Source organism: Aspergillus karnatakaensis (assembly GCF_047715665.1).
Source record: "Aspergillus karnatakaensis strain CBS 102800 unplaced genomic scaffold BJY04scaffold_89, whole genome shotgun sequence".
Taxonomy (NCBI): domain Eukaryota; kingdom Fungi; phylum Ascomycota; class Eurotiomycetes; order Eurotiales; family Aspergillaceae; genus Aspergillus; species Aspergillus karnatakaensis.
Genome location: NW_027395801.1, coordinates 84,804 through 109,278, shown reverse-complemented (window position 1 = coordinate 109,278; position 24,475 = coordinate 84,804). Strand labels below are relative to the sequence as shown.

Genomic DNA, 24,475 nt, shown 5'->3' with positions numbered 1-24,475 from the left:
ACTCTGTATAGCTGGTGAACTTTCAGTGTTGTGACTTTAGGTAGGATGGTCTTTTCCCTTTCCATTTCCCCTTCGTTTCGTCTCCTTTCCTGTCCTGTGTGATTTGTGCTTGCTCGCTGTTTCTCTCTCTGCTTCTGTTCTTCGTCCCCTTGTTCATGCCCTTCTTTTCTTTTGCGGCTGTGTTTTGCTGTTTTCTGTTGGTGGTGGCGTCTCTTCGAGTTGCTACCAAAGATGCGTGCCGAACGGCGCAAATGTCTATACGGGTCCGCGTTCTTGCATTTAAATTCATCTTGTGTTTTAGACTGATATGCTGACTAGTGTTACAGCGCTCAATTCCAGCCTGTTCTAGGAACGGACCTTAATTCTTGTGACTCCGGGAGCGAGTGGACGGGGAGTGAGGAGTTTAGTCTTGCCCCCGCGCAAGATCAGTACTGGGGCTTCCTCGAGGCACACTGTAAAGGTAAGGCTGCTGGAACTGCGCTGCGCTGCGTTGACCTTTGCTTGAGTGGTTGGCTGACTTGCCTGTGCAGAAAGTCGTGATACTTCGTCGCTGTATGTTTTGTGTTGCGATTGGGTGGTCGGGACTGATCATCGGACAGTGACTACCAGGGGCTGATTCGTCTGCTAGACGAGGAACTGGGACGGAGACTGTTGAAAGTATCGAGGAATCCCTGCTCAGGAGACTCGTCTCAGAGGTCTAGTGCAAGTCTAGCTCGATCTGACGGTTTTCTGCAGGAGTGTCGAGTTTGTCCTCTCAATTGCCACGGCTGCGCGGATTCCACAGAAGAAGCTCAACGCCCTCGCCCTCGCTCTTTGGACTCTGGAGTGTCAGCAAAACGGGTCAAGAAAAGGATCTGGTCGTCTGTGCTTGACTTGGGCAGAAAGGCCGGAAAGAAACTATTGCGCAGTGACGCAAATAACAGGGGTGCGAGAAGACTTATTTCACCTTGGGCGCCTTCACGTTCACGTCACAACCCACAGCGACCTGGAGAAGAGCAAATTTGGGATCAGGATAACGACGCCCGCCTTGGTTGCGGATCGCACTACTCATACTCTCTAACAGACGACACCCGCTCTGAAACGTTCTCTCTTGGCTCCTCCTTATCATCTTTCATCCTCGACGAAATCAAACCGGAGACGCTCCCGAGCAACTCCTCGAAGCTAACACTCCAATTCACACCTAGCATCCGCATCGCATTATCCAGAGCTTCGTCACGCACTCGATACCAAACCTTCACAATGGAGCCTCCCCGAGTCTCCCGCTTTCTGGATCCCTCGTCCGCACTCGCGGCGATATCCAGGCACAAAGCAGAAGCCATCCGACTAGCTCGCGAACAAGGCGCCGCAGTGCGCGAAATGTGCCGTCGGGCAAAAACAGAACCTCCACCCTACGAATTCGAGGAACTGATCGGAAAGGGCGCCTACGGTCGCGTATACAAGGGCCACCAGCTCCCCTCGCGACAAGTCGTCGCACTCAAGGTCCTTGACATTGATTCGCTGGATTACAAGTCTGTGCGGGACTTCAAGGACGAGTCAATCAAGGATTTCATCCATGAGACGAAGGTCATGAAGCAGGTCAAGGATGCCGGAGCAAAAAATATCAACGAGATAATTGAGGCTGTTTCGATCCATTCGCAGCTTTGGTTGGTCTGCGAGTACTGTCCTGGTGGAAGTGTGAGGACTTTGGTAGGTTGTCTTGTGTCTGTTACCCTGTTGTGTTGCTGATAGAGTAGATGCGAGCGACTGGTGATCGGCTGGAAGAGAAATTTGCTATTCCTGTGGCTCGCGAGTTGGCTGCTGGGCTGCGCGCTATTCATGATGCTGGTATCATTCATCGCGATATCAAAGGTAGATTACAATCCATCATCTCAAGAACATTCTTGCTAACGAACACAGCTGCCAATGTGCTTATCCACGAAGAAGGCAGACTGCAGATCTGCGACTTTGGTGTTGCTGGTGTTCTTCAGTCGCAGATGGATAAGCGCTCAACCTGGATTGGTACTCCTCACTGGATGCCTCCTGAGATGTTTACTGGTGGTCAAGGGCATCAATACAGCAGCGAGGTTCGTCTACTATACGTGATGTGATGACAGTGACTAACAATGTAGATCGACGTCTGGGCCTACGGATGCACGCTATTCGAAATCGCCACAGGAAATCCACCAAATGCAAACCTACGCGAGAGAATGCAGATCGGCAGGCAGTTGAATCGAAATACTCCAAAGCTGGCAGATAGCGACAAGTATGGCGAAGGGCTGAAGGAACTGGTGGCCTTCGCTCTCAACTCCGATCCGTTGTCTCGACCTACCATGACGGATATCATGCAACACCCGTACATTGCAAATTCCGAAGAAGAGTACCCAACATCGTCTTTGAGCGAGCTCGTTCGTATTTACTATCAATGGTCTCAGCGTGGCGGTCAGCGCATATCTCTGTTCCATCCCGGCGGTGCTGCAGCGGCCGAGGTACCGGAAGACGAGTCAGATATTGAGGAAGATTGGAACTTCAGTACAACAGATGACTTTGAGAGGAGGTTCTCAGTCATTGACCTTGATCAGCTCGCTGCTTCACTAGCTGAGATGGAACACGAGATCAACGATACGGGTGACCAGTCCCAGCCGGAGTCGACTGAAGAGGCTTCTGACACCGAAATGACGGAGCACGATAAGGCGAACTTTGACGAACGAGTCCGTCGAGGAGCTGCAGCAATGGAAGGTCTTTTCGATGAAGAGAAGCCGAGCTACAAATATGAGACGAAGAACGACTTTGTGCCTATCGAAGAGAAGGCCCCTGTCTCTGACTTGCCGCTTCGTACAGATACGGACCGTTCTTCAGTGACATCAACGTTTATTGATATTGATATTGGCTCCTTCGATTCATCTCACTATGCTGCTGGCGCTACCACCGCACAGCCATTTCAGCTTGCGGACGCAGACACCATCCGCGCAAACAGATCTAGCGGTCGTCAAAACCGCAGCTCCAACGAAGCTCGATCGCGGTCATCCAGTAGTGGAGTCAGTAGTACGTTTGACTCCCAAGACACCTTCCAACCACGAAGCGGACCACGCCCGCCGACCATGGACTGGAAGTTCCCCGTGTTCATGTCCGCACCAGAAGAAGAGCCAGAGATCGACTCTGGCGCAGAAGCGGAATCCGAATCTGAACCTGATCACATCCAAGACGCTCACACGCCGCTGGGATTCGACCCATCCGAGAAACGAGCAACCATGGATTGGACGTTCCCAGTCATGGGCACCGCCGACGATGAAACCACCAGCGAGGCCAGCAGCGCCGCAGCCTCACCGCGGCACGATACCCTCAAAGCCAGCACCTCAAACATCGACCTCAGCGAGAGCGAACCCGTGGAATCTCGACCCTCAACGTCGCAGTCCAACATCTCCACCAGCTCAGATACAGACTACGACCCCTTCCGCTTCGACCGCCCCCCTACACCCCCAGAGGGCCTCCCCGTCCGCCCACAAACATTCACAGACAACGATTTCCCCGAAATCCTAACCTCCGGCTACAACCGCTCCTCGCAGTCCTCAATCCTCGAGGGCCCCGGCCCCGACGAAGAGGAAGAAGACACAACAACTTCATGGCAAAACACCATGAACATCAACACCACAGCACCACCGCCTTACTCCGAGCCCTTCCCCACCGCAATCCCCTCGAAAGAAATCGACGCGGCCCGTCAGTTTCCCTTCCCTACAGCCGACGACTCGCCGATGTCCGAACCCCTCCCGACAGCCCGGTACGATCCTCATCCTCACCCACAGTCTCACCCGCCTTCCTACCACACGTCTAGATCGAGGTCTTCCCTGCAGGCTCAGGGTGGGCAGCAACAGCAGCACCTGCACCTGCACCCGATCCAGTTCCCGGATCTCATCTCGCCGAGACTGGAAGTGCTCATGGATGGCGCTGGGGAGGCGGCCGTGACGGCGGAGTTGGATAGATTGTTAGGAGACTTTTTGGATGCGCTGTCGGCGACGGGCGAGGCGCTGGGAAGGACGAAGATTGGGGTTGGGGTTCGGGAGGCGGCTGTTGCGGAGAAGGAGGAGTAGGGTAGGATCAATTTCACATCTCCTCAGTGCTGATAGAGAGATATAGATAAAACCAAGATGATGAATCTATGGTGGTTAGATTTGTATTCTAGGTGTTTCCCGCAGGCACGAATTCACTAAGTAGACATTCCATGATGAATATAGTAGGGTTCACGTGTACAAGGCACCTCCAGCTTCTAACTTCAGGTTCCATCCTCATTTGTCTCAAGGAGTATCTTTTTGCATAGTCACACGGGTTGAGGAGCGCCTATCTACCTCTTAACCATTAGTTACTCAACCATATCTCTAAGCCTGTCCCCAGGCTCCTCGGCGATCTGACAATGTCCGGTTTGAAGTGGTCACTAAGGTCGAGCAGCCAAACCGGTAGGTAGTGGTAATGCTTTGTATTTTCCCAAACCACCCATGTTCTTCCTGGTAATATTTGATCTCCCAGTCCGCGGGCTTGCATAGAATCAGATCTAATCCTGCACGTAAACCCTTTCGGCGCTCTACATACTCGATGCAGGTCTACCTTTTTGATGTGGGTTGGACCAGATAAGTCGAATGCATACGGATGACATTCGATCCCCTCAACCCATCCAGCCGCATAGAGACAATAAGGGATTATTTCGGCGGTAGGGGTCTTCTTGAGTTGCAGCAGTCCTTAGTTGAGTTGAGGTGAGATCTAGGACTATTGTTCCTATACAGAACGCTCTGAGACATTCTCGCGTGTGCGCTGCTCCGGTGCGTAGGACAGGACTCCTGACCTTGCAAACTTCGAATGGTCGCCCTTCCAGTCTTCCAAGTGAGCATGGTCAAGCGGAGAACTTGCCACAACCTTTCCCTTCATACTCTGACTGGGTGTGGATTTCATTTTTAATCAGCGACAAGACTAGATCGGCCTTTCATCGAATATTCGCATGCGCCCCGCCAGATCGGTATGCCCGCAAGCAGCGCGAATCCTCTTAGTACGAACTTGGCGATGATGAGGCTGACGTCTGCAACAGTGACAACAATCGGTGGTGGGCTGAAATCATACTGCACCTGTGAGGAGAGGAGCCAGGAGCGCCCGACGGACCGGAAACACGGATTGTTCTCCATTATAACAAAAACAGAAGAATTCTCAATGAGTCTTGGGGCTGAGAGATGTTCGAGTCTGAGTGGTGGCTTTCTTCTGAAACGGCCAATATCATGCCATGAGGAGGGCGCCCTGAGGACGATTTCTGCTCATTGAATGAACCATTGATATTGGATTCGGGCGATGGAGCGGTGGTTAAGTGGTCAATCGAGGTCCACCAGGCCTTTGTTTCTTGCTTCTCGCACCAAGGCTCTAATCTTACAAGGACTATTTTTGCCGATTGAATTAAACGCGCGATCACCCTTGGCCCTCAGGCGTTGGAAGTCAAAATGGTCTGTCTTGATCCACATTCTCTTTCTTGTAACTTCGCATCAATGCGCTCATCCCTGCTCGTTGTTCACCAAAGCGCCATAGCCTCGAACAAACGATGAGACGAGAACAGCCACGGAGCCGGCGACTCCTCTTTCAGCCATCGACTCTTCAATTGATCCATACAACTCCTTCCGTCAGGTCAGCAGGTGTTTCCCGATCAGATATAGAAAGCCAATAGGAATTGAGTTTCATCCTGGGTCTGTGAGGCATGACTAGCAGAGGCCACTGACGATGGGTGTGATTGCTAGCAAAACATCTAGCCAGAGATACTAATCATCACATATTCTGAGATGCTAGATCACCCACCAGCTCTATATCAGCCCACTCGACAGGTCCTGCTTCCACGATCGTGATTCGGAGCCCAATGTTTAGGAGCCAGAATACCCTAGTGGTATTGAAATACGGAACCAATTCTCACAGTAAGCACGCAATCACGAATGAAAAGCTCACGGGAAGCAGACCCTCCGCTCGCGACAAAGAGATGGAAGTGTTGACTTACCATGAGATACCCCCTTCCACCGAGTTCGACGTATCACATTCGGTCAACAAAGTCACACTGTCATCTGAAACTAACAGAGTGCAACGTACACAAGATCGATTGTCGAGCCATCGAGGACATTTTAGCGTTTAGCGCGTCCCATCTGACTCCAACCACCGAAGCGCGAGAGCATCATCAACCGAATGTTTGAAGCGAAGCATCGATAGGCACTCAGTCGACTGCAGTGGGCAGGCAGCATTGAGATGAGCCGTCTGGGTGGACCTTATATTCGCTAATCGTTGATCGTTGAGTAGGAGGGAGGGTGCCAGTGCTACCCCCCCGGATAAAATATAGGGGTTCGTTTTTGGAAACAGATTTCGCTTGCTTTGCGGCAAGTTGGGCCGACGGTGTCCAAGACCCAATCCACGAAATTAGGAAGAGAAAAGGCGTAAAAAAACATGTTTGAACGCCTCGATCTGGTTGTGACCGCCGAGACGTATGTAACCAACTATATACGGGACAGGAGGTGAGACACACAAAGACTCGGACACAAGCCAGACTACTCCTGACCAGAGCCGGAACCTTGGAAATCTTCGAGATATTTTGGAACTTTGTTGTCCCCTGTCGGGGTGAATCAATCAAGTGGGCTAAGTCAGTAAGTCCACGGGTGCAGTATCTGCCGCAATTTTCGGATATAAAAGGAGGCAGGCCTTTATTGCACCAAGATGAAAAGAGCATACATCATCCTACGTCGTTAATCAACTTCAAGCCTGTTACACGATGTTTCTCTTCCGCAGTGATCTGAAGAAGGAGGTCGTCAAGTTCCCATGCAGACTCACCGATCATCTTGAGTCTTATGTGAGTCGGCTTTTAGAAGAGGCGGGAATCCCCAGCTTCATCTGGGGTGAGGCTTACCTAGGGTATCTAGGCTCTACGACTGCGCTTTTCGTAAGAAGCCCCCCGCCCCCGGTCTGCCTATGAGAAATACTAGGGCTTGTTTAGGGCTAAGTTATTTGACAGTTCTCCGGATGGGTGATCCCAGATCAGCATATCGACAAAGCTGCAGAAGTATTGACCAAGGCCGGCTTTCCACCCTGCACCCAGGGACGCAGCAAATGTGCCCATTACTGTGAGGCCAGGCTCCGCCCGATACCCGACTATGACTTTCACACGGATCACAAGTATCCTCCAGTCAACAAAATACCTTCTGCCGGTGTATGTCTGTTTCGCAAATCTCGCGTCTTTTGGACTTTCCCAGATCCAACCCTCGGACCACCTCCCAAGGATGACCCTTACTACAGGCTCACCACCGATCCACGAGTCAAGCAGCCCACCGACTACCGATCAAGTTTACCGCCACCGAATCCGAGCCTCTATCCTGTCAAAATGGCTGTTGTTGCACGATACTTTGAAGCGATAGTGCTCCTCAATATGCGTGACTTCCATCAAGACGATGCTCAAACAAACTGGGAGGTTCAACTTCTTTACCTCTTTGGTAGCGAACATATCTGGGGTCTCAACCTAAAGCTGGAGGACATCCGAGAGCCGTTCCGTGAGTACGCCAAACGCCGGCATGAGCCGCTCACCCCTGCGAACAAGGACTATTCAGGCACTCGTTACCTATTTGCTCTGGCGCTGCTCATGCGGAGAAGGAATCTTCTTCCTACACCTGAGGGGAAGATCAGTCAATTGGAAACACTGGCGCAGTGTGCGGAGAGGCTGAACGTCAAGATCAAGCAGTCTGATTTAGAGTATGAGCGTCTGGACAAGTTTCCGCGCTCACCAGCAGCTTTGTCATTTGAATCGGTTAATTCTGAAGAGGCTAAGGCTATGCTGTTGTGATGGTGATGTGTCTTTTTTTTTTTTTTTCTGTTCACTGTCATTGTTTTGTTGTTGTGGTCATTGTCCTGACTACAATGTCCGCTCCTTATTGTTGACTCTTATAGCAAATGTACTCACATGCTTTCCTGCCGTACTTGCGAGATTCTATGCTCGCTATCTAGGCCGTGTTGGCTCCGATTGTCCTTAAGATATTATTCAAACAACCGCCGTGCATTCAGCTTATCCACCACCGGGTCTAGTTCTACGTGCCACTCAGGAGAACATAATCGATTATACATAACTAGGGATGTAAAAGAGAACAAGCAGATAAAAGGGAGAGGAAAAAACAAGAGAGAGAGAGAGAGAGAGAGAGAGAACAGGATTCAAAAAGCAATGAACCGATACACGCGCGCCTTGCATGAACTCATCAGGGGTGAGACACGGGTGCCCTCCAGGGTCGTCCACTATAAGATTCTCTCAAGCGGTGACGGGCGAGAAAGAGACTCCGCCACAGTGGGCTGTTTGGAAGAATCCGGATTTCTCTCATCAATCTCCAAACGTCTTCCCCGTCCGTTCTGTTCTTCTCCTCGTTCCCGCGATTTCCACAACTTTCCATCTTCAACGTGATTAGATCGTCGACAGTCGCGATAGGCAGCTGAGAAGGCACAAGTCCTGCGATCGGCTGCATGGCGGCAGGCGTGTATCCAGTCTACATCAAGGTCATGACATGTTAGTACGTACGTAGTTGGTACCAGGTAAGCTATACACACCTTCAGGGACGGCACAAGGTCCACCTGCACCCACCCGTCATCCGCCAAAAATTTGAAGACATAGGCGAAGAATTTGCACCGGGTTGGGTGGGCGACCACCATAGCTTCCTTGATGCGCTGGGTATCGAAGTCGTAGTGGGGATTCGAATGGATAATGAAATCAATGTCCTGTACTAGGATTAGCTCTGTGAGGACTGTGATGTTCCGAGGTGCTTTTACCCAGGTTGTCCTGTAGGGGCAGTGACTGATTGTGGCCACCCCGCCGATCACCGCACATCTGGCCGTTGGGTATCCTTCCATCCCTGAGATGGTAGGTGTGTTCTGGAGAGGTTCAATAAAGTCCTGGGCTACGGGCACGAGCTCTTCCGCTGTGCACTTTCGAGACACCCGCTCGTCGGTTGTGTCCCGGGCCTTAGGCCAAACATGTTTAAGGGCGCGAATGAAGATAAAGAGGATAAAGACGGTCATCAGGAATGTTTGATACATTTTGAAAAGATTAGAAAAGGTCGAGTGCCGGGGAGAGAGGGAGTTTGAAGATGAGAGTTGATCTTCTTCAAGTCAGGGAACAGTCCAGGATATATATGGACCAGGGGAGATCTCTGCTCTGCTTTGAGACCAGAAGCTGCTTCTAGAGGAAGAATTCAAAGTTAATACTCAGCTGCTTCTACTTCCTGGCGCTCTTTCAGACTCTGGATCATGCGTGAGACAGTTCAGAGCATACGCATTTAGCCGACTGCCAAACCATGTGAACTTCCGTAAGTTTGCCATATCCTTTGTAAAGGGCTCGTTCTTTCACCGGATGATGTTTTGGCAGCTAACAGGCAAGTGGTTGAGGACAGGGTTGTCCATCTTGAAGGCAATATAGAGAGAGACTACAGTAGCGATAGCTGTATACAAACACGGCACAGTAGCTACAAGAGATGTCGCGGACCTTCGATTGAGCTGGTAGAAGACAGAAACAGTAAGCCGCCTGCACTAGACTAGAACTCCTATTCGTCCGTGTTGACCTTGCAGAAATCATGCATCTAGTCTGGTGGCTGGCAGCTTGTCTTTGTTCATAAAAGCCAATGTTTTACGCGTAACAACTTGCCCTCCTTCAGCTTTCTCTGCCGCATTTCTCGTTCTACGCTTCCTAGAAAAAATAATGGAAGAAATTACAGCATGCCAGCTTTAAGCAGTACCCCCCAGTGAGCTGTCATGGATGGACCCTTCAGCCATTCCAGAGCCCTAAGTTCTTGCTTGCGGGATTATGCTTTCTCAGACTGGGTCCAGTGGCTGATGATCCTCCAATAGGCTGTGCAGCGTCCTTGCCTTGCAGCTCTGAACGCCTTAGAAAGCTTCTGGAAGCTCTCCGGTGGGTCTTTGACAGCAAAGCATGTCTTGCTTGCTTGGTGAGAGCTCTCCCCATCGTCAATTTCAGGGTCTCCGGCAGTCCGCTGATTCTGAACCTGGTCCACAACTTCGAACCTCCCTTTCCTCTCTGTCTCCTAGTAGCTCGACTGATGAGAATCGCAACCCCTCCGACGAACCGTCTCGCAACCGCTTGCAACCGCAGTCCTCGCGGCGAATTCGCAAAATGTGTCTCCAAACCCTAGGTTGGTCGCGTTTCTTCCACTATACCTCAGGAAAGCTCACCACCTCAGCCACACAGATTACACCTAGGACCTCTTTCCTATCGCACGTCGACTGATTCTGCTGGAGCGTTCGAACCCCGAGCGCGGAAGGCCGCCGGAACTACAACCGATTTCAACCTGTCCACGACAATTCCAACAAGGATTGAAAGACCCATCCCGGTTGACACTCTGCACGGTCAACTGCTTGATTCTCGCTCACGATGCGCTGATTTAATAGACGGCCTCTCTCCTCTCCTCGTTGACACGATATAGCCGGCGGCTCCGAATATGATCCTCCCTTCGTTCGGAACCATCCCACCTCCCACCTGCCACCTCCCAGCCGTGAACGAAACGAACTCCTCGTCCAAGAGCTTTTCAGTCTTCCTCAATATGCCAGCTTATGCACGCCTATTTTTTACCGATCCTTTTGCCGCTAGGATACTGAAAGCTTTGCATTCTGGAGAGGACTGCTCGGGAACTATCGTGGAGGTTTATGGCGCCGAAAGCGAAAGAGGTGGGGTGGAGGACGTTGGTGAAAGGCAAGGAGATATATACCTTGTGCCCTATCTCATTTCAGTCTCTCGTGAATACTCTATTGGCATTTTCAAGCCACCGAACGTTGATACCTAGGTATAGGTATATAGGCTGGGTGGAGCCACCGGAGTATAACAATCCACGCTGATTCGCCAGAATGGGGATCGGACTATGAGGTGCTTGTACGGAGTAAGTGGTCATTTTTTTTCTGCTATCAATACGCTAATTCAACTATTGACTCATCCCCCATAACTATATATACTCTCTTTCCTTTACTCTTTCTTTCTTTCTTCTCTTTCTTTTACTTAGCCTTTCGTGTACACATCCTACCCCGGACAAAGACAAAATGGGCGAAAAAATCTACACTCACGCACACCCCTACACACCCCTCTTAACCCTCCTGTCATCACCAACCCACCTCCCCTACTCGGGCCCAATACTGCGCCGGATTCAATTCGCCGTAAATAATCCCTCTGAGAGCGCAAGGGTTCTTGCGACATTTCCCGAAGATGCAATCCCAGGTGCCACCCCCTGGCTCGTCTCCTTCACCGACATAAACCGCAGGCCTGACACCCAGGTGTGGCTCTTCTCAAGTCTCGAGTCTGCTAGCGGTTCTTCAGCATCATCTCTATCTCAAGCCGAAGACCCCAACGGGAACCCCCTCGGCCACTTCCCCCCCACCACCACCACCACCGAGCAGGAAAAACAATCCGTCAAATCCCAGCTCCTCTCTCTCTTCAAGCACCTCCGAAACACCCTAGTCCCGGGGTATCTCTCGCACCTCGCACTCAACCCGCCAGCCGTATCCCAGGAATCGGGCATCGCAAAACTCCCCATCCACGCCCCGTTTTCTTTCCTCCTAGGGACCGTGCACGCCAGTCTGGTCGCCTGGATTGCCGAGCTGCAGAGTGAGGGGAAACTCACCATCCATCGCGGCAAGGACGTCTTTAATGCAAAGTATTGTTTTCCCTCGGGGGTTTTCAACGCCCCTGCTGTTGGGCCGGGGACTGGGAGCTCCGAGAACGGGAATCAGCATGGACATGGACTTGAGCATGGAGAGTTCAGATTCCACGACGCCAACGGCATCTACGGGATCCAAGAACACCACCTCGACCTCGTCAAGAGCCGCACCGCGATTCCGCGCTCCAAGCCCGGGCTGCTGGCAATGTCGGGGGTGGCGCTTTACCACGATCGTCCTCATCCAGCAGGAAATGCAATGAAGGCCCCCGGAGATGAGGAGGGCAAGGAGGAAATGCCTATTGCGTGGGCCTTTCTTGGCTTCGATGGCAGTTTGTGCTCGCTGCATGTGGAGGAGGAGTTTCGTGGGAGGGGACTGGCGGCTGTTGTTGCGAGGGAGGTGATGAAGAGTGGGGTTTCGAGGTTTGAGACGGATTCTCTAGCTGCTTCGCTTGGGGGGCAGGTGGAGGGGGAGAAGCAGTGGTTCTTTGCGGATGTGGCGGTGGAGAATGCGGCGAGTCGGAGGGTTATGGAGAAGATGGGCGGGTTGGTTGGGTGGACGGTTGTGTGGATTGTTGTTGAGGTTGAGGCTGATGTGGATGTTCATGTTGATGGGAGTCAGTAGTATGGTATAGAATAGTAGAGTGTTCTTTCTGGCGAGAGCTGTTATATAGACCAGCTGCCGCTGTCACTATATGGATGAGCTTTGACGCGAGAAGAATAGACTCGATTACCATCTGATAAGCATCTGCTTCGTTCTTGCGGTGGAGAAGAGAGGATATAGATTGCTGTTATATATATTGACGCCGAGAATCAATATATACGAATCTAGCTAGGAAACAGTCCATACCTCTCCGCAGTATGCCTTCCCATCCTGCTTGTATGCAACATCTGTCCGATTTCTATTCTCGCCTTTCAAAGAAAATGGACCAGGGCCGGGGCGGGTTGAGGATGTTTAGGGTGGTTGGTAGTACGTTCGTCATACGATTGAGTTGAAGTGTGCCTCTAGATAGTGGTAAACCCAACAATATATACTCCGTTGTATCTCTATCTGGTATATACCTCTATTCGATTCTATAACAAGAAGCATATACAGCCCACGAAAGGTTAAACCGCAACAGGCCACCCATCCACATACTCAAGTCTATTATATCCAAGTCTCGCTTCCCAGAAATCGTAGCTGATAGATGTGTTCACTGCCTCGTTAGCCAATACCCTTATCGCAGAAAAACAACAAGACTCACAGTAATGGTAGTAAAGAATATCCCCCAGCTCGTCCGTCAGAATCCCCTGCCCACCAGGGGCAAAGACTTCCCCATTCGACCCGTACACCGTCTCGCCTCCACCATCAACTAGATCCTGTCCCTGTTTATCCACGAAGGGACCACGGGCGCTCGCGGAGCGGCCGACGCGGATGCGGTACCTACCACCTAGTTAATATATCACCTCACCGACTTCCTCAAAGGGCAAGGGGGCATACTCCTTCCCACTGTTCCGCATCTGCTCGTTCTTGAACTCGCAACACCTCCCCCAACTGAACCAGAGATAATAATACGGGGCATGGTAGGTGAGGAACGCACCCTCGACTGGATGCGCACCCGTCACATCGCCGCAGATCGAGTTCGCGTTTTTCCTCGCGCGGAAGATCACGCCGGGTTCGGCGGCGAGATGGGTTGCGTCTAGGGCGCCATCGGTGGTTGTAGAAATCGACATGAGATCGCTGTGTAGTGCGATCGACCAAATGCCAGTCCAGAAACTGCCGTAGATCATGTATACTGTGCCGTCAAAGTCTAGGAAGATGTTCGGGTCGATGGTGTTCGACTGGTCGAGGGGGAACCGCTCCGCGCCTTCGCCGTACCCGGACTGAATGAGCAGGCCGTGGTCTGTCCAGCCGCCTGGGCCGGGTGATGGGGATGTGGCAAGTCCAATTGCGCTGTCGCGGCAGCCGGCGTTGCTGACGGCGTAGTAGCAGTAGAATGTATCTCCGATTTGGATTGTGTTGGGCGCCCAGGGCGCTTTGCGGTCTCCCTTTGGAATGATACTGTCTGCGCTCAGCACTGAACCTGTCTGTGTCCACGGTCCGTCGAGAGAGGGAGCCTGGTGGATGACCATTCGGGGGCCGACACTGTAGGAGTAGAATGTGCCTCCCACACGGATGATGCTTGGGTCGTGGATGCGCAGGTCTGTCACATGAGGTGGAGGAAACCCGGCTGCAACGGGCACCTCTTCACGAAATGTACCATTATAACTAGGCCGAATGCGTGCCGATAGAGCCAAAGTGAACAGTAAAAGAAGAACAACGAGAACGGCCATCTTGAGAACGCGACGCAGCGTCGAGCGACGAAGAGTAGAAGCAGCGAATGCGAGTGCGAGTCGAGACTTGGGAATCTTCTTCCTTCTACCAACACCAATCCGGGGAGCAGGAATAGGCCATGGTAATAAACCCGTAGTTGATTGCTGCTCCAGCTGCTGCTCCGCAAGGCCGTCGATTTCGACGGCCTCGTTTACGTCGGAGGCCATCCTGTTCGCGATCTACCTCGCGGGGACCAGGAACCAGCTCTGATCAGGGTGACTGTGAGGTTCCATTGTTTAGACCCGCAGGTGTGTCGAATGAGCTGTTGCAGTGTTTACGGGCGGAGAAGTGCCAGAGAGTCAGTTCATTGTTTTCGAGAGGCAGTTAGAAGTATGACACCATGATCGACGGGAGGAATGTTGGCTGTCGAGAGAATGGACCAGAATTTGGCCGGATTCGGCAAATAGTGGTGTGGAGCGAGGAATCAATAAGATGGTTGATGATACAGATCACAGACTCATGCCAGGAGAGAAACAACTCAAGTCGATCGAGTTGGTGATGTTGCTTGATGATTTTCAGACAGCTGAAGGCGACAAACGCGACATGGGCCGTTCGTTGATCGAGTCGCAAGGGGATGAAACAATAGTGTTGTTCCTGAACCCGTGTTGCATATACAATGGGCTTCACAAATGAATGGATCAATGTTTACTCCAGAGTCAACTCAAAATCAAATAGACGTTGGGTCAAGGTTGGAGGAAGGAGGAGGCGTTACGGGACTCCTGAGTCCTGAAAAATTCGCTCCACCTCACTAAAATGATCAACGGCCACTTTTCGGCTCCTTCGGCCTCGCGTTACGCTGCATAATTCATTGAAATTTGACATGAGCTGGAGTATTTCAAATCACTTTATTCCTCCAGCGCCCGGTTCAATACGGATTACGGAGTACATCCGAAAACATTAGACTAGTAACTGCAACTACCGGATTTTGTCCACCTCGTCCTTCGCCTCTGTCCATGTCTCGAGGTTCTTGCGCGCCCAGTCGAGATGGCATCGGGCATATGCGACCTATTCGATTAGCCTGGGAAGTGATGAATTATAGCTAGACTTACCATGTACCGGCGGAGGTCCGCCTCCTTGTCCTTCTGGAACCGCTTCAGGTCTTGCAACACCCCTGCGCTAGCGTCCTTGACATCCTTTTCGGACACTCCTAATGCTTGCTCCAGCTACTCTAGTCAGCATAATTAAGTTTACAAAATTGGGCTCTAGCTCACCTGGACCAAGCTTTCCTTAGTCTTGCCGATGTGGTCCCGCCGTGTCCGCTCGGGGTCGACGTCCACGAATCCATGGACAGCATGGCTGATGCGCCCGAAAATTTTGTTGGCCACAAAGGTTCCACTGGATGTTTTCCGATGCGCCGGGGGTGACGTCTGCCCCGACTCCGAGTACCGCGCCGGTGGGTGGTCTGCGTGTGTCGGTGGGAAGTCAGAATCAATAGACGCAGTGTCTTCGCCACTCGGGCGCGACTCTGCTTCGGTGCCTTGACTACTAGTTACCGACGAAGTGGAGAGAGATCGCTGTGGCTTCGTCGGCGGTTGCGACGTGCGGTTGTTGAGGTATTGCTCAATCCGCTTGGCTTCCGCCTCACTTCGCTCCAAAGACTCCAGCAGAGTCTTCTTCTTGGCAAGCTCATCCCTTGTCATGTCTTCTTGCACTCGCTTGAGCACTCGGTATCGGAGCACGCTACGAACCACACTGGCAAACTGCGCGCTCTCTCTCATCGGCTCAGCAAAGTTCGCGCTTAAAGCGTTCGACAGCTCCTCCGTCTCGATGTACGACGTATCCGCCGCTTGTCCGACCCGTTCGATTGCAGTAGCTACCGTTGGGGATTGTTCTGACAGCGAGAAACCATTGTACCTCGCTCCGAGTTCCATCAGATCCGCAGACAGTGCAGACAGATGCGCAAGCGTACGACGATTGACCTTTTCCATGTTCCCTTGTAGCAGCAGCTCTAGCTCCCGAGTCGAGGCTTCAAAGTTGATAAAATACGGGTCCAGCTCTTTTTCACTCAACTTTCGCGACTCCGGGGGAAAGCGACCTAGAATCTCCGGACCAGGGGTCTCTGCTTCAGGGGTGCCTCCTGTTCCAGGTGCATTCTTCAGCTTTGCGGACGCGGACGGGATTGGCAGCCAGGCATGTGCAGGCGTTGGGTTCGCAGGGTCAAGAGGCGGCGCCTTGAGGTTGTTCTTGGGGACGGATGACGCGGGATGAGAGTGCAATACCTCGCTCTATACACCGTTAGCATGTAACCACCAGACAGCATTCTCAACATACCCAGCTAACGTTCGGGTCCAAAAACCTCCACCACACACCATCCTCGCGGACCTCCTTCATCCTCCGACACCGGTTCAAGAATACAGCCAGCATTCGCTTCCGGAGGTCGATAATCCCGCTATCTTCTTTCGCCTTTGTAGGCTTCGCAGCGTAGTCGGCCATGGAATGCTTCTCTGGAATAGGTGGGATGATAAGAGTCGGATGAAGGTTGACCAGCGTCTGCCGCAGCGACGCAAACTCCGAGTACCGTCGGCGAACTTCTAGATCCTAGGGCTGTTAGCAAAGAACCAACCCGTCGAGACCAACATACTGCAGTCCGTATCGTATACACAATAAAGCTGCCCCCGCCCTCATGATTCTTTCCAGCATCGGTGATAAGGATCGGCATCTCCGGGTTCTCGTACAGGAGCTGCTCTATGCGACTGTCGTACACTGTCTTGCGGGAATATCCGGCACCACTTTGTTGAGCGCCATAGTCGTCTTCGTCATCGTCGCTGTGCTCTTGGTGCTGGGAGAAGTCTGAAATATCGGGGTTTGAGGATTGGCTGGAGGGTGGAGGAGGATATTCGGGGTTGTAGATAGCTGCGGATGTTAGACGGGTACACTGTGGCTGGTGCATATCTTACGGGAACCAATGTTGGTCGAGTGGAGGCTCTCTGAGAGGCGCGCTTCTGAGTCAAAGGCCCCGTAGGGGTTGTTATCTTCGTCGTTCCACATGAGGAGTGTTTAGCTGTTGTGAAGATTGAGTTGTGCAGGAGGATCGGAGGTGGAGGATCGAGGTGGAGCTGGTCAGGCAGCCTTGATCAGGAACGCGGGGCGGCAGCGGTTGGCATACGACGGAGAATTAAGTTCATTCAAGGACGGAAGAGAACAGGAATATATGAGCATGCAAGGCACAAGAGATAGCCAGCCAGTTGTTGGGCAAGAGGAATAACAGAGCAGTTGCATGAGTTCAATTGGCATCGTCATCGTCCTCGGCATCCATCCCCAGCCCCCGTCTCACCGCCTTCCGCGGGGAACATCCTCACCACCAATCCATTCACTATCTAGATCACCAACCACTTTGCGGCGCTGGAGCCTCATCAGCAGCCGGCTCATTATTATTGCTGTTGGTGTTGTTGTTGTGGCTATCGTTGTTGTCTGCGCCCCACTCCCCACCAACATTGGTAGTCTCAGCTTGGTTATTGCCATCGGCACTCCATCCACCGTTGTTTCCAGCGTCATAATTATCCCCTCCAGAGTTATCATTATTATTATTGTTGTTGCTGTCGTTAGCATCGTTAGCGGCCCATCCTCCACCGCCAGATGTGTCCTGCGCATCGTTTGTTCCCCCGTTATCCTGTCCCCAATAATAGCCCCCATTATTCTGATCATTCCCACCGTTATCGCCGCCATTATCCGCAGTCCAGCCACCCTGAACCGAAGCCTGATCCTGCTGTTGCTGTTGAGGCTGCTCAGCAGTTGTACCAGTATCCGGAGGTCCATAACTCCAATCCTGCTGCCCCGTCTGCGTCTGCGCCGGCTTCACAGAGCCAGCTCTTGACTGCGCCGGTGCCTGCGTCTGTGTCCTTCTCCCTTCACTCCTCGTAGACCTCCCCCTCCGCTCATCTCGATCTGGCGCCCTCGTAGACCTCTCCCGCTCCCTTTCCCTTTCTTTTTCCCTCTGCCGTTCCCGTTCCCTCTCCAACTCCTCAAGAACCTGCCTCTTCACCCTCGCCCTAGAAACACTCCTCCCTCTCCTCTCACTTCTCCCGCGACTTCGGCCCCGACTCCTCGTTCTCGGCCTCGTCCTCGCCCTTGCCCTCGAAACAGCTCTCGCCCGTCTTGCTCTCTCTAGTTCCACCGCAGCGGCGTGTTCATGGGCTTGCTCACGAGCCTGTGCATGTGCACTAGCCTCCTGCACGGCCCTTATTCGGTCTTTCTGGGAGACGGCGCGGTGGACGGCGAGATCCCGCGTGAGCTTTACTCGGAGGCGAAGGAGGTATAGCCATATCGCAAAGATTGTGCTGAGTGTTGTGAGGGTTATTATTGCGATTAGGGCGTTGGAGTGCATTGTGGTTGGTTAGAGTTCGGTTCTCTCAATGAAGGGCGTAGAAAGTGACGGGTATGAGGTCTGGTGGAAGAACTTGGAGTCAGGGTGTGTTAGGGAAGCTCTGTAGAGGGTGTATTGAGATGAGATGAGTGGGTGATTTAGGGGGTGGTTTACTTCTCCGAGATCACTGCGATTCACTGTTGCGTGGAGCAGCCTGAGACGGGCAAGGGAAGGCAAACCACGGCCAGAGAGGTAGCTGCATGTCGACGAGTGTAGAGATGGCGGTAGACCAGGTGGTGCAGGTAAGATGATGATGATTGTGTTGCAATGGTCAACAAGGCTGAGTAGTAAAAAGTAGAGCTAAGACATTGAGCACATTTCCACCTGCCCACAAAACCTCAATCTGATCCGAATATCGTGTACACCAGACCAATTCTATACCACACCCATCTATAACTTTTATCCACATCCAAGGTATAATTCCATCTATCGATTTCATCTTAAGAGCACCTCAATCCTCCCCAAAAGATCCGCATGGAACAATCCAACTCGTCCACGCTCAAGTAACACTTGCAGTTTCTCCTTCAGAACACCCTGTTTATCCCCAAGCAAGCCCAAGTCGCCAACCTCCCTCGAAATCAAAACACCAGCCAGGCTAAGAAGCCGCACACCAAGCGTATAAGCCTCTGGCTTCGCCATCCACCCCACAAGTCCATCCTCGCCATCTTCAGAAGCAAGGATATCCGAGAAAGCAGTAAGCCCATCAGAAATCCAGGTATATAGTTCCTTGACTAGCTGCTCATCATAAGCAGGTTTATTCAATTTCGTCAAAACCGACGACCAAACGTCAATCTCGCGAATAGACTCAATGAAGAGGTTCTGCTTCTCCTCTTCAAAGAGAATCGTACTCTCCTTTCGAAGTTCGCTCGTGGTAACCTGCACAGGAACAAGTTGTGTCCCCGTACTCTTGCTCGAGCTCGAGCTTGAGTCGCCGACTCTCGGTTGTAACCCAAGGATATACCGTACAGAGTGGGTAAACAGGACCTGCGAGTCACTATAGTTCTGCGCGATGGATTTCGCGAACAGTTCACTTGCGTTTAGCGGAGACAGAGTCACTGCCTTGTCAGGAGAAACGGATGAGTAAGAGAGGATACAGGACGCCGTTAAGGCAGCGATATCACGAAGCTCTTCGTCGTCGTCGTTGAGGAGGTCGTAGAGAATTAGATGGTTTTCCAGGAAGATGGGGTCTACTTGCGCTGGTTTTCCAGGGGTGCGGTAGGCGCGGGCAATTGCAGCGATTGAGGTTGCGGCTGCGTGACGGGTTGTGAATTCCTGATTCAAATTAGTACAGTTAGGGTTTGTATTGTTTTGGGGTGGGCTTACTGTTTCTTCGCTGAGTGCAGAGCGGAGGCGTGTTGCCCATTCCTGGATCTCGGTTTGTTGGATTGAGTATCCTGGTGTGACCGACTTGTAACCGATGATGCAGCCTTCGAGTTGGAGATCCGCATCTGCTCGGTCACGGTTGAAGCCTTTCTTCGTTGAGTTTACTTTGACGTGCCTTGATAGATCATCCCATGGTAATGCGATCGTTGCTAGTCCATCTTTGGACTCGAGCGCAACTTGGAGGTAGAATGCGAGGTTCGAGATAGCAGGTGTTTTGACCTCGAGAGGAAGTTCTGCCAGGACGATCGAGGCATAGAGCTTGATCAGCTTATCGGTAAACTTCTCCTTTGACTCGAACACCTCGTGCATCCGCTCTAGCACCCATTGGCAGGCATTGGGATCCAGCGAAGCGACTTTGTGGATGAAAGGCTGTAGATCCTCTGTATCTCTCTTTGTAAGCGCCCTCAGGAATGTGATCCAAGCTAATTGTCTGCGCAGGAGAGAAAATGCACGGGTTGAGCTTAGGGTTGCGAACGACGGGTTACTAGAGTCGAAAACGTAGTCCAGACAATCATAGATCTCATAGGTGTCGAAAATAAAGTCCAAGAGATCAACCACATCACCTAGCCAAATTAGTACCCCTTCACTGGTTTATAAGATCATGTCGTACCTTCCGCCCCAGAATCAATGCTTCTCTCAACAGCGTCGCTCAGCATCTCCAACAAAGTCGTTGCCACGAACGGGGATTTGGCAACAGGATATGTAGCCGCAAAGACAGCCTTGATAGCCGTCTTGACCTCCCCAATGCGTTCTATACTATATTAGCCGCAGTTCATAATCCTCAAACGGAACTTACCATTCCAGAAAGCCGAGGTAGTAAACGCAAACCGGCGAAGCGAGTACCTAACACAAAGCGACTCGCCATGCAGGTAATTCTGATTTCCAACATCACGCGCATTAAGCAGCTCCCTAACTTCTCCGAGGATATTAGGTCTATCCAACAAGGAAGCATAAACCCTCGCCGCATGCTCCCGAATGCCCCAGACGGGGCTTTTCAAATGTTCCCGAATCAGAGCAAGTAGCATTGCATCATCCGTATCTGCGGCGTTTGGGATCTTCTCTGCAATCAGCTCTAGCGCTGGAAAGACCCGTTCGGTGACCAGAGCACTATCTGCTTCTTCTGTTTCACTTGCTAGCTTTGGAGGCGCAAGAAGGTTTGAGAGCAGCTGCACAAGACCCGGGTACTTCTGGAATGAGATTCGAGCGCCGGGCTCTGATCCGGATTTACCTCCAAAGCCTTGGTAGTCGTTACGGCACATACGGTTCATCAGGGCGCGGAAAAGCATGAGGCCGGAGTTTCGAAGTGCCCATCTAGAGCTGTCAGCACATGCTCCAAAAGTTCATGAAGATACTTACATTGGTGATCCCATACGCTCAGCAGAAAGGTTCAACGCAGGCATGAGGAAGTCTTCTGTGTGTGGCCCAAGCTTGGCGTTGGTGAACACCTCTCGAAGGCAGTTCATCGCGTGAACCTGGGGTAGTTCAACAGTTTGGTTTTCTGCTCCAAGCTGTGCTGGCAAATGAGCTACCTCTTGAAGCTCGCGAAGAACCAGTTGGAATAGTTGCCCGCCTGGGTTTGAGAGTAGAATTCCCGCGATCAGAGCTGGAAGACCAGCAGAGCGGCGCGTAAGCTTAGAAGCTGTCTCGAAAATGATCTTCTTCGCCTCCTACACGAGCAAAAACAGTTAGCCGTCTGTCTTGCCGGTATAAAAGATGAGTCACGTACCTGATACCAGAATAGAGGAAGTGCAGCGATGTCCGGGTTACTGGATTGCCCGCATCGCTGGCAGCAAGAAGCGAATGTTTGGGCGACGGTTGAGAAAGCACCCCTGTGACGGAGTTCAGCAAGTTGGGTGAAGCTACTCTTCCCGATGCTCTCGTAGTCGTCTCTTGTCAGACCAGCTTCGCCCTCTGGTCCGTAGCTCTCATTAGAGAGTGTAGCGTGCACAAGCATACTGTTCAATTTAGCCCTATAATAGACTTGATGGAGTTTCAAGAGATTACCTTGACTCTCGCAGCGCACGCCACGAGTACGAGAGGATATCCTTCGGGCCGACTTTGAGGTCTTCGATAGGCTCAGCTGCATGACCCTCCGGAGAGTCAATGCACAAATGTGGCTTCACCTCGTCCCAGATCCTGTCACAGATTGAGGAGATCCTTGTGTTGATTGATCTCCAATGCTCGGAGCCGCTAACCCTAACCAGTGAGTAAAAGTTTGCAGACGAGACGATGTATCTATGCACTGTCAGTCTATGATAAACTAACAGACTTTAAGATGCATACCGCAAGGCGCAAAGATAACCGTGAAGCGGCGCATCACGCAGAAACGAGTTGAAAAGACCCTCTTCAGACGATAGTTTATCCTCTAGCTTCTTCAAAATAAACTCAACAACCCCGAGTTTAGTGCTCCACCAATCAGTATCTCCCGGTTCGCTTTGATCTGCGATATGGAAGATGATATGATAGAGACGGGCAACTGTATCCGCGTGATCAGCTCTACTAGTGTTGCTGGCTAGTACTTCCGCTTTTTGAACTGCAGTAATCAATTCAGGCTGCTGTGCACTCCGTCCAGCGGGGCTCATCGACACGGATTGGGGGAATAGCTTCAACAGATTCAAAGCTGTCCCACGCACTTCATCGTAAGGGTCCATCAGCAGGTCAACCAATAGTCGCAACAGCCTTGGCCCAAAAATCTCCATATGAAATCTCCAGTTGATTTCACGATGTTCAGGCTTCGTAAAGGTGACGCCAATATACCGCTCATCAAGTCCGGACTGGAGGAGAAGGTGTATCGTCTTTAGAGACATGATATGCCGATGGTAAGAGGCAGTGGTTCGCAAGTCTGCCGTCAAAAATGCCAAATAGTCTTCCATGCAAGCGCGAGTTTCTTCATCATCCCTCGCAAATACAGGCTGTTGTTTCTTGTTCGGTGTTGTCCGGTATTCGACTGGGTTTTCTATGTTGGCGAGGACGCCACCCTTTAAGCGGACAATCAAGCCACGAACCATGCTTAGTATCTCTCCCCTGGTGCATGGGTCAGACTCTGCGTGGAGAGGAGGCAGACTCTTAATAATCACTCTTATTGCCGTGGAAGAGAGTGGCTTTGTTGTCGATGGGGCTGTAATAAGCAATGATAGGGCAGCCATCTTGATGTTGAAGTCATGGTGGAAAAGAAATTGCCCGATAAATTCGCTCGTCAGAACCAAGACACTATCGTCTGTGGTTTGCGATTTTGTGAAGTAATCTGTAACACTGTCAGCAGGGCTCGTCAATCTCTACTATAGCACCTACGATCTTCATGAACAAGTCCAACCTTCTTCCCTGTTTGCAAGCACGCGAATAGAACTGTGAGTTCATCTGATGAAGAGCTGCTCATGTCACCAGAGAGAAGGCTCTTCAGCGGCAATGTGTCCAGAAAGTGATGGAAGCCGCTAGCACTGAGGTCGAATAGGCGTTGGAGAATATAATTAGAGATCTTTTCCAATAGGTCAAGATTAGCCATGAGAAAGTACTTGACCGGCTTCACCCAAGCCAAGGCAATAGTCCTCTTGTCCTCGCTAGATAAGCCAGCATTGGATGGCAGTTCCAGTTTCTTAAAGAAAGTTGCCATTACCTCTCCAGAGGATGCCGCCAATTCAAACGCCTTGGAACGGTTCAAGATTCCAAGAAAGAGGATCTGAAGGGCGGTTTCACCTGACGTGACTTGAAAGTCTGCTATCTCAGGAGGTCGATCCAAGCATTGAGTAACATCAATTGAGCATAGTCGGCATTCTTCCTGCAGTACGGATGGCCACTGGACTGGGTTCTGCAGCAGCCAGGCGTCCACCAGCGAGATCAACTCGGTGGGTAGAAAAGCGTTCTTGCGCAACAACGTCTCCAAGGCGATGATAGAAGCCTTCAGTCGAGATCGAGGCTCGCCGAGGATAAGGCTAGGAAGAATGCCGTCGATAAATTGCCTTTGAATGGCAGGCCTCTGGGGCTCATCACGAGACTTTGCTAGGATGACTGCCAGTGATTCCAGGACCTGCTTCATGGGTCTAGGCTTTACATCTTTGAAACGGGTCAAGAAGGTATCAAACACTAATATCAGCGTCTCCGGCGATCGGGCCAGTTGTTTGGTCTCGCTGCACTGAGAGACGAACGCAGCATCGAGAAAGGCGCTTAACGCATTGCATGCAGCTGTTGTATGGTTCTGAGAGATAGATGCTGACCCAAATGTCTGCGCGAGGGATTGGAAAAGCCTCGTCGTTTTTCTGCAGAGAAAGTCAGAAGCACGTACGGAGACATCGACCAAATCACTGAAATTAGGATGCAGCCTTACTCAATATCGGTGCATGTACGAGTAAATTTTACCAGCGGACCCTTAGCGATAGTCTCTAGGGTGGCTTCGGGGAGTAGTTGTATATTCTGGGAGATCTGCTCCATGTCTATAGGCCCGGCAGGGGCCTTCGGGCTGCTCATAGGTTCAATTGCCATGACTGATTTTGAATTGCATATCCAAGCTAGCAAGCCAGTCGACAAGGTCGAACTTTAAAGAAAAAGATGCACTCCGTCACCCAATCCCCGCCATCACTGGATCCCATCTCGTTTTGCCGCTTGTGGATTTTCAAGGCGGGTCCACAAAAGCGGCTTAGCGCCGGCCACACCTTTCTCCGCCAGCCGGCCGACCGGCTGATCACGGGACTGAAGTTTTTATCCCCGAGCATCCTC

General features: G+C 51.7%; 8 protein-coding genes across 8 annotated transcripts; 3 read left to right on the top strand and 5 right to left on the bottom strand.

The window, feature by feature from the left end:
• Positions 1-231: 231 nt before the first annotated feature.
• On the top strand, positions 232-4,064 carry BJY04DRAFT_224402 (putative serine/threonine protein kinase; the record flags this gene model as incomplete). Its single annotated transcript, XM_073717963.1, has 7 exons — positions 232-263; positions 327-460; positions 531-552; positions 600-1,686; positions 1,734-1,848; positions 1,897-2,063; positions 2,109-4,064. 7 exons carry the CDS (start codon positions 232-234, stop codon positions 4,062-4,064), a joined length of 3,513 nt encoding a protein of 1,170 aa, XP_073564912.1.
• A 2,687-nt stretch (positions 4,065-6,751) lies between these two features.
• BJY04DRAFT_224401 (uncharacterized protein) lies at positions 6,752-7,813 on the top strand (the record flags this gene model as incomplete). Its single annotated transcript, XM_073717962.1, has 2 exons — positions 6,752-6,919; positions 6,992-7,813. The coding sequence occupies 2 exons, from the start codon at positions 6,752-6,754 to the stop codon at positions 7,811-7,813; spliced, it is 990 nt and encodes a 329-aa protein (XP_073564911.1).
• Positions 7,814-8,219: 406 nt separating this feature from the next.
• Positions 8,220-9,048, bottom strand: BJY04DRAFT_224400 (uncharacterized protein; the record flags this gene model as incomplete). Its single annotated transcript, XM_073717961.1, has 3 exons — positions 8,220-8,501; positions 8,563-8,730; positions 8,782-9,048. The coding sequence occupies 3 exons, from the start codon at positions 9,046-9,048 to the stop codon at positions 8,220-8,222; spliced, it is 717 nt and encodes a 238-aa protein (XP_073564910.1).
• A 1,943-nt stretch (positions 9,049-10,991) lies between these two features.
• BJY04DRAFT_202704 (uncharacterized protein) lies at positions 10,992-12,644 on the top strand. The gene has a single exon (XM_073713250.1). The coding sequence runs from the start codon at positions 11,056-11,058 to the stop codon at positions 12,289-12,291; it is 1,236 nt and encodes a 411-aa protein (XP_073564909.1). The 5' UTR covers positions 10,992-11,055; the 3' UTR covers positions 12,292-12,644.
• A 129-nt stretch (positions 12,645-12,773) lies between these two features.
• Positions 12,774-13,979, bottom strand: BJY04DRAFT_211575 (arabinan endo-1,5-alpha-L-arabinosidase; the record flags this gene model as incomplete). Its single annotated transcript, XM_073714430.1, has 3 exons — positions 12,774-12,862; positions 12,911-13,089; positions 13,147-13,979. The coding sequence occupies 3 exons, from the start codon at positions 13,977-13,979 to the stop codon at positions 12,774-12,776; spliced, it is 1,101 nt and encodes a 366-aa protein (XP_073564908.1).
• Positions 13,980-14,699: 720 nt separating this feature from the next.
• On the bottom strand, positions 14,700-17,226 carry BJY04DRAFT_202701 (PX and BAR domain-containing protein). The gene is made up of 6 exons (XM_073713249.1): positions 16,917-17,226; positions 16,601-16,872; positions 16,291-16,557; positions 15,231-16,244; positions 15,069-15,182; positions 14,700-15,024 (listed from the first exon to the last, which is right to left on the bottom strand). Exons 1-6 carry the CDS (start codon positions 17,005-17,007, stop codon positions 14,935-14,937), a joined length of 1,848 nt encoding a protein of 615 aa, XP_073564907.1. The 5' UTR covers positions 17,008-17,226; the 3' UTR covers positions 14,700-14,934.
• Positions 17,227-17,341: 115 nt separating this feature from the next.
• BJY04DRAFT_224396 (uncharacterized protein) lies at positions 17,342-18,343 on the bottom strand (the record flags this gene model as incomplete). The annotated part of the gene is made up of 1 exon (XM_073717960.1): positions 17,342-18,343. The coding sequence occupies one exon, from the start codon at positions 18,341-18,343 to the stop codon at positions 17,342-17,344; it is 1,002 nt and encodes a 333-aa protein (XP_073564906.1).
• A 474-nt stretch (positions 18,344-18,817) lies between these two features.
• Positions 18,818-24,241, bottom strand: BJY04DRAFT_232961 (THADA/TRM732 family protein; the record flags this gene model as incomplete). The annotated part of the gene is made up of 10 exons (XM_073719849.1): positions 18,818-19,654; positions 19,706-20,328; positions 20,376-20,516; positions 20,562-21,076; positions 21,122-21,432; positions 21,492-21,720; positions 21,770-21,961; positions 22,049-23,009; positions 23,057-24,018; positions 24,087-24,241. 10 exons carry the CDS (start codon positions 24,239-24,241, stop codon positions 18,818-18,820), a joined length of 4,926 nt encoding a protein of 1,641 aa, XP_073564905.1.
• Positions 24,242-24,475: the final 234 nt, after the last annotated feature.

What these genes read in the sequence shown, in the direction of transcription:
- BJY04DRAFT_202701 (XM_073713249.1), bottom strand. Translation starts at nt 17,007, where the DNA reads ATGTGGAACGACGAAGATAACAACCCCTACGGGGCCTTTGACTCAGAA. An exon ending in CTCGACCAACATTGGTTCCC is followed by an intron (nt 16,873 to 16,916) that starts GTAAGATATGCA and finishes TAACATCCGCAG; the next exon opens with CTATCTACAACCCCGAATAT. An exon ending in TGTATACGATACGGACTGCA is followed by an intron (nt 16,558 to 16,600) that starts GTATGTTGGTCT and finishes TAACAGCCCTAG; the next exon opens with GATCTAGAAGTTCGCCGACG.
- BJY04DRAFT_202704 (XM_073713250.1), top strand. Translation starts at nt 11,056, where the DNA reads ATGGGCGAAAAAATCTACACTCACGCACACCCCTACACACCCCTCTTA.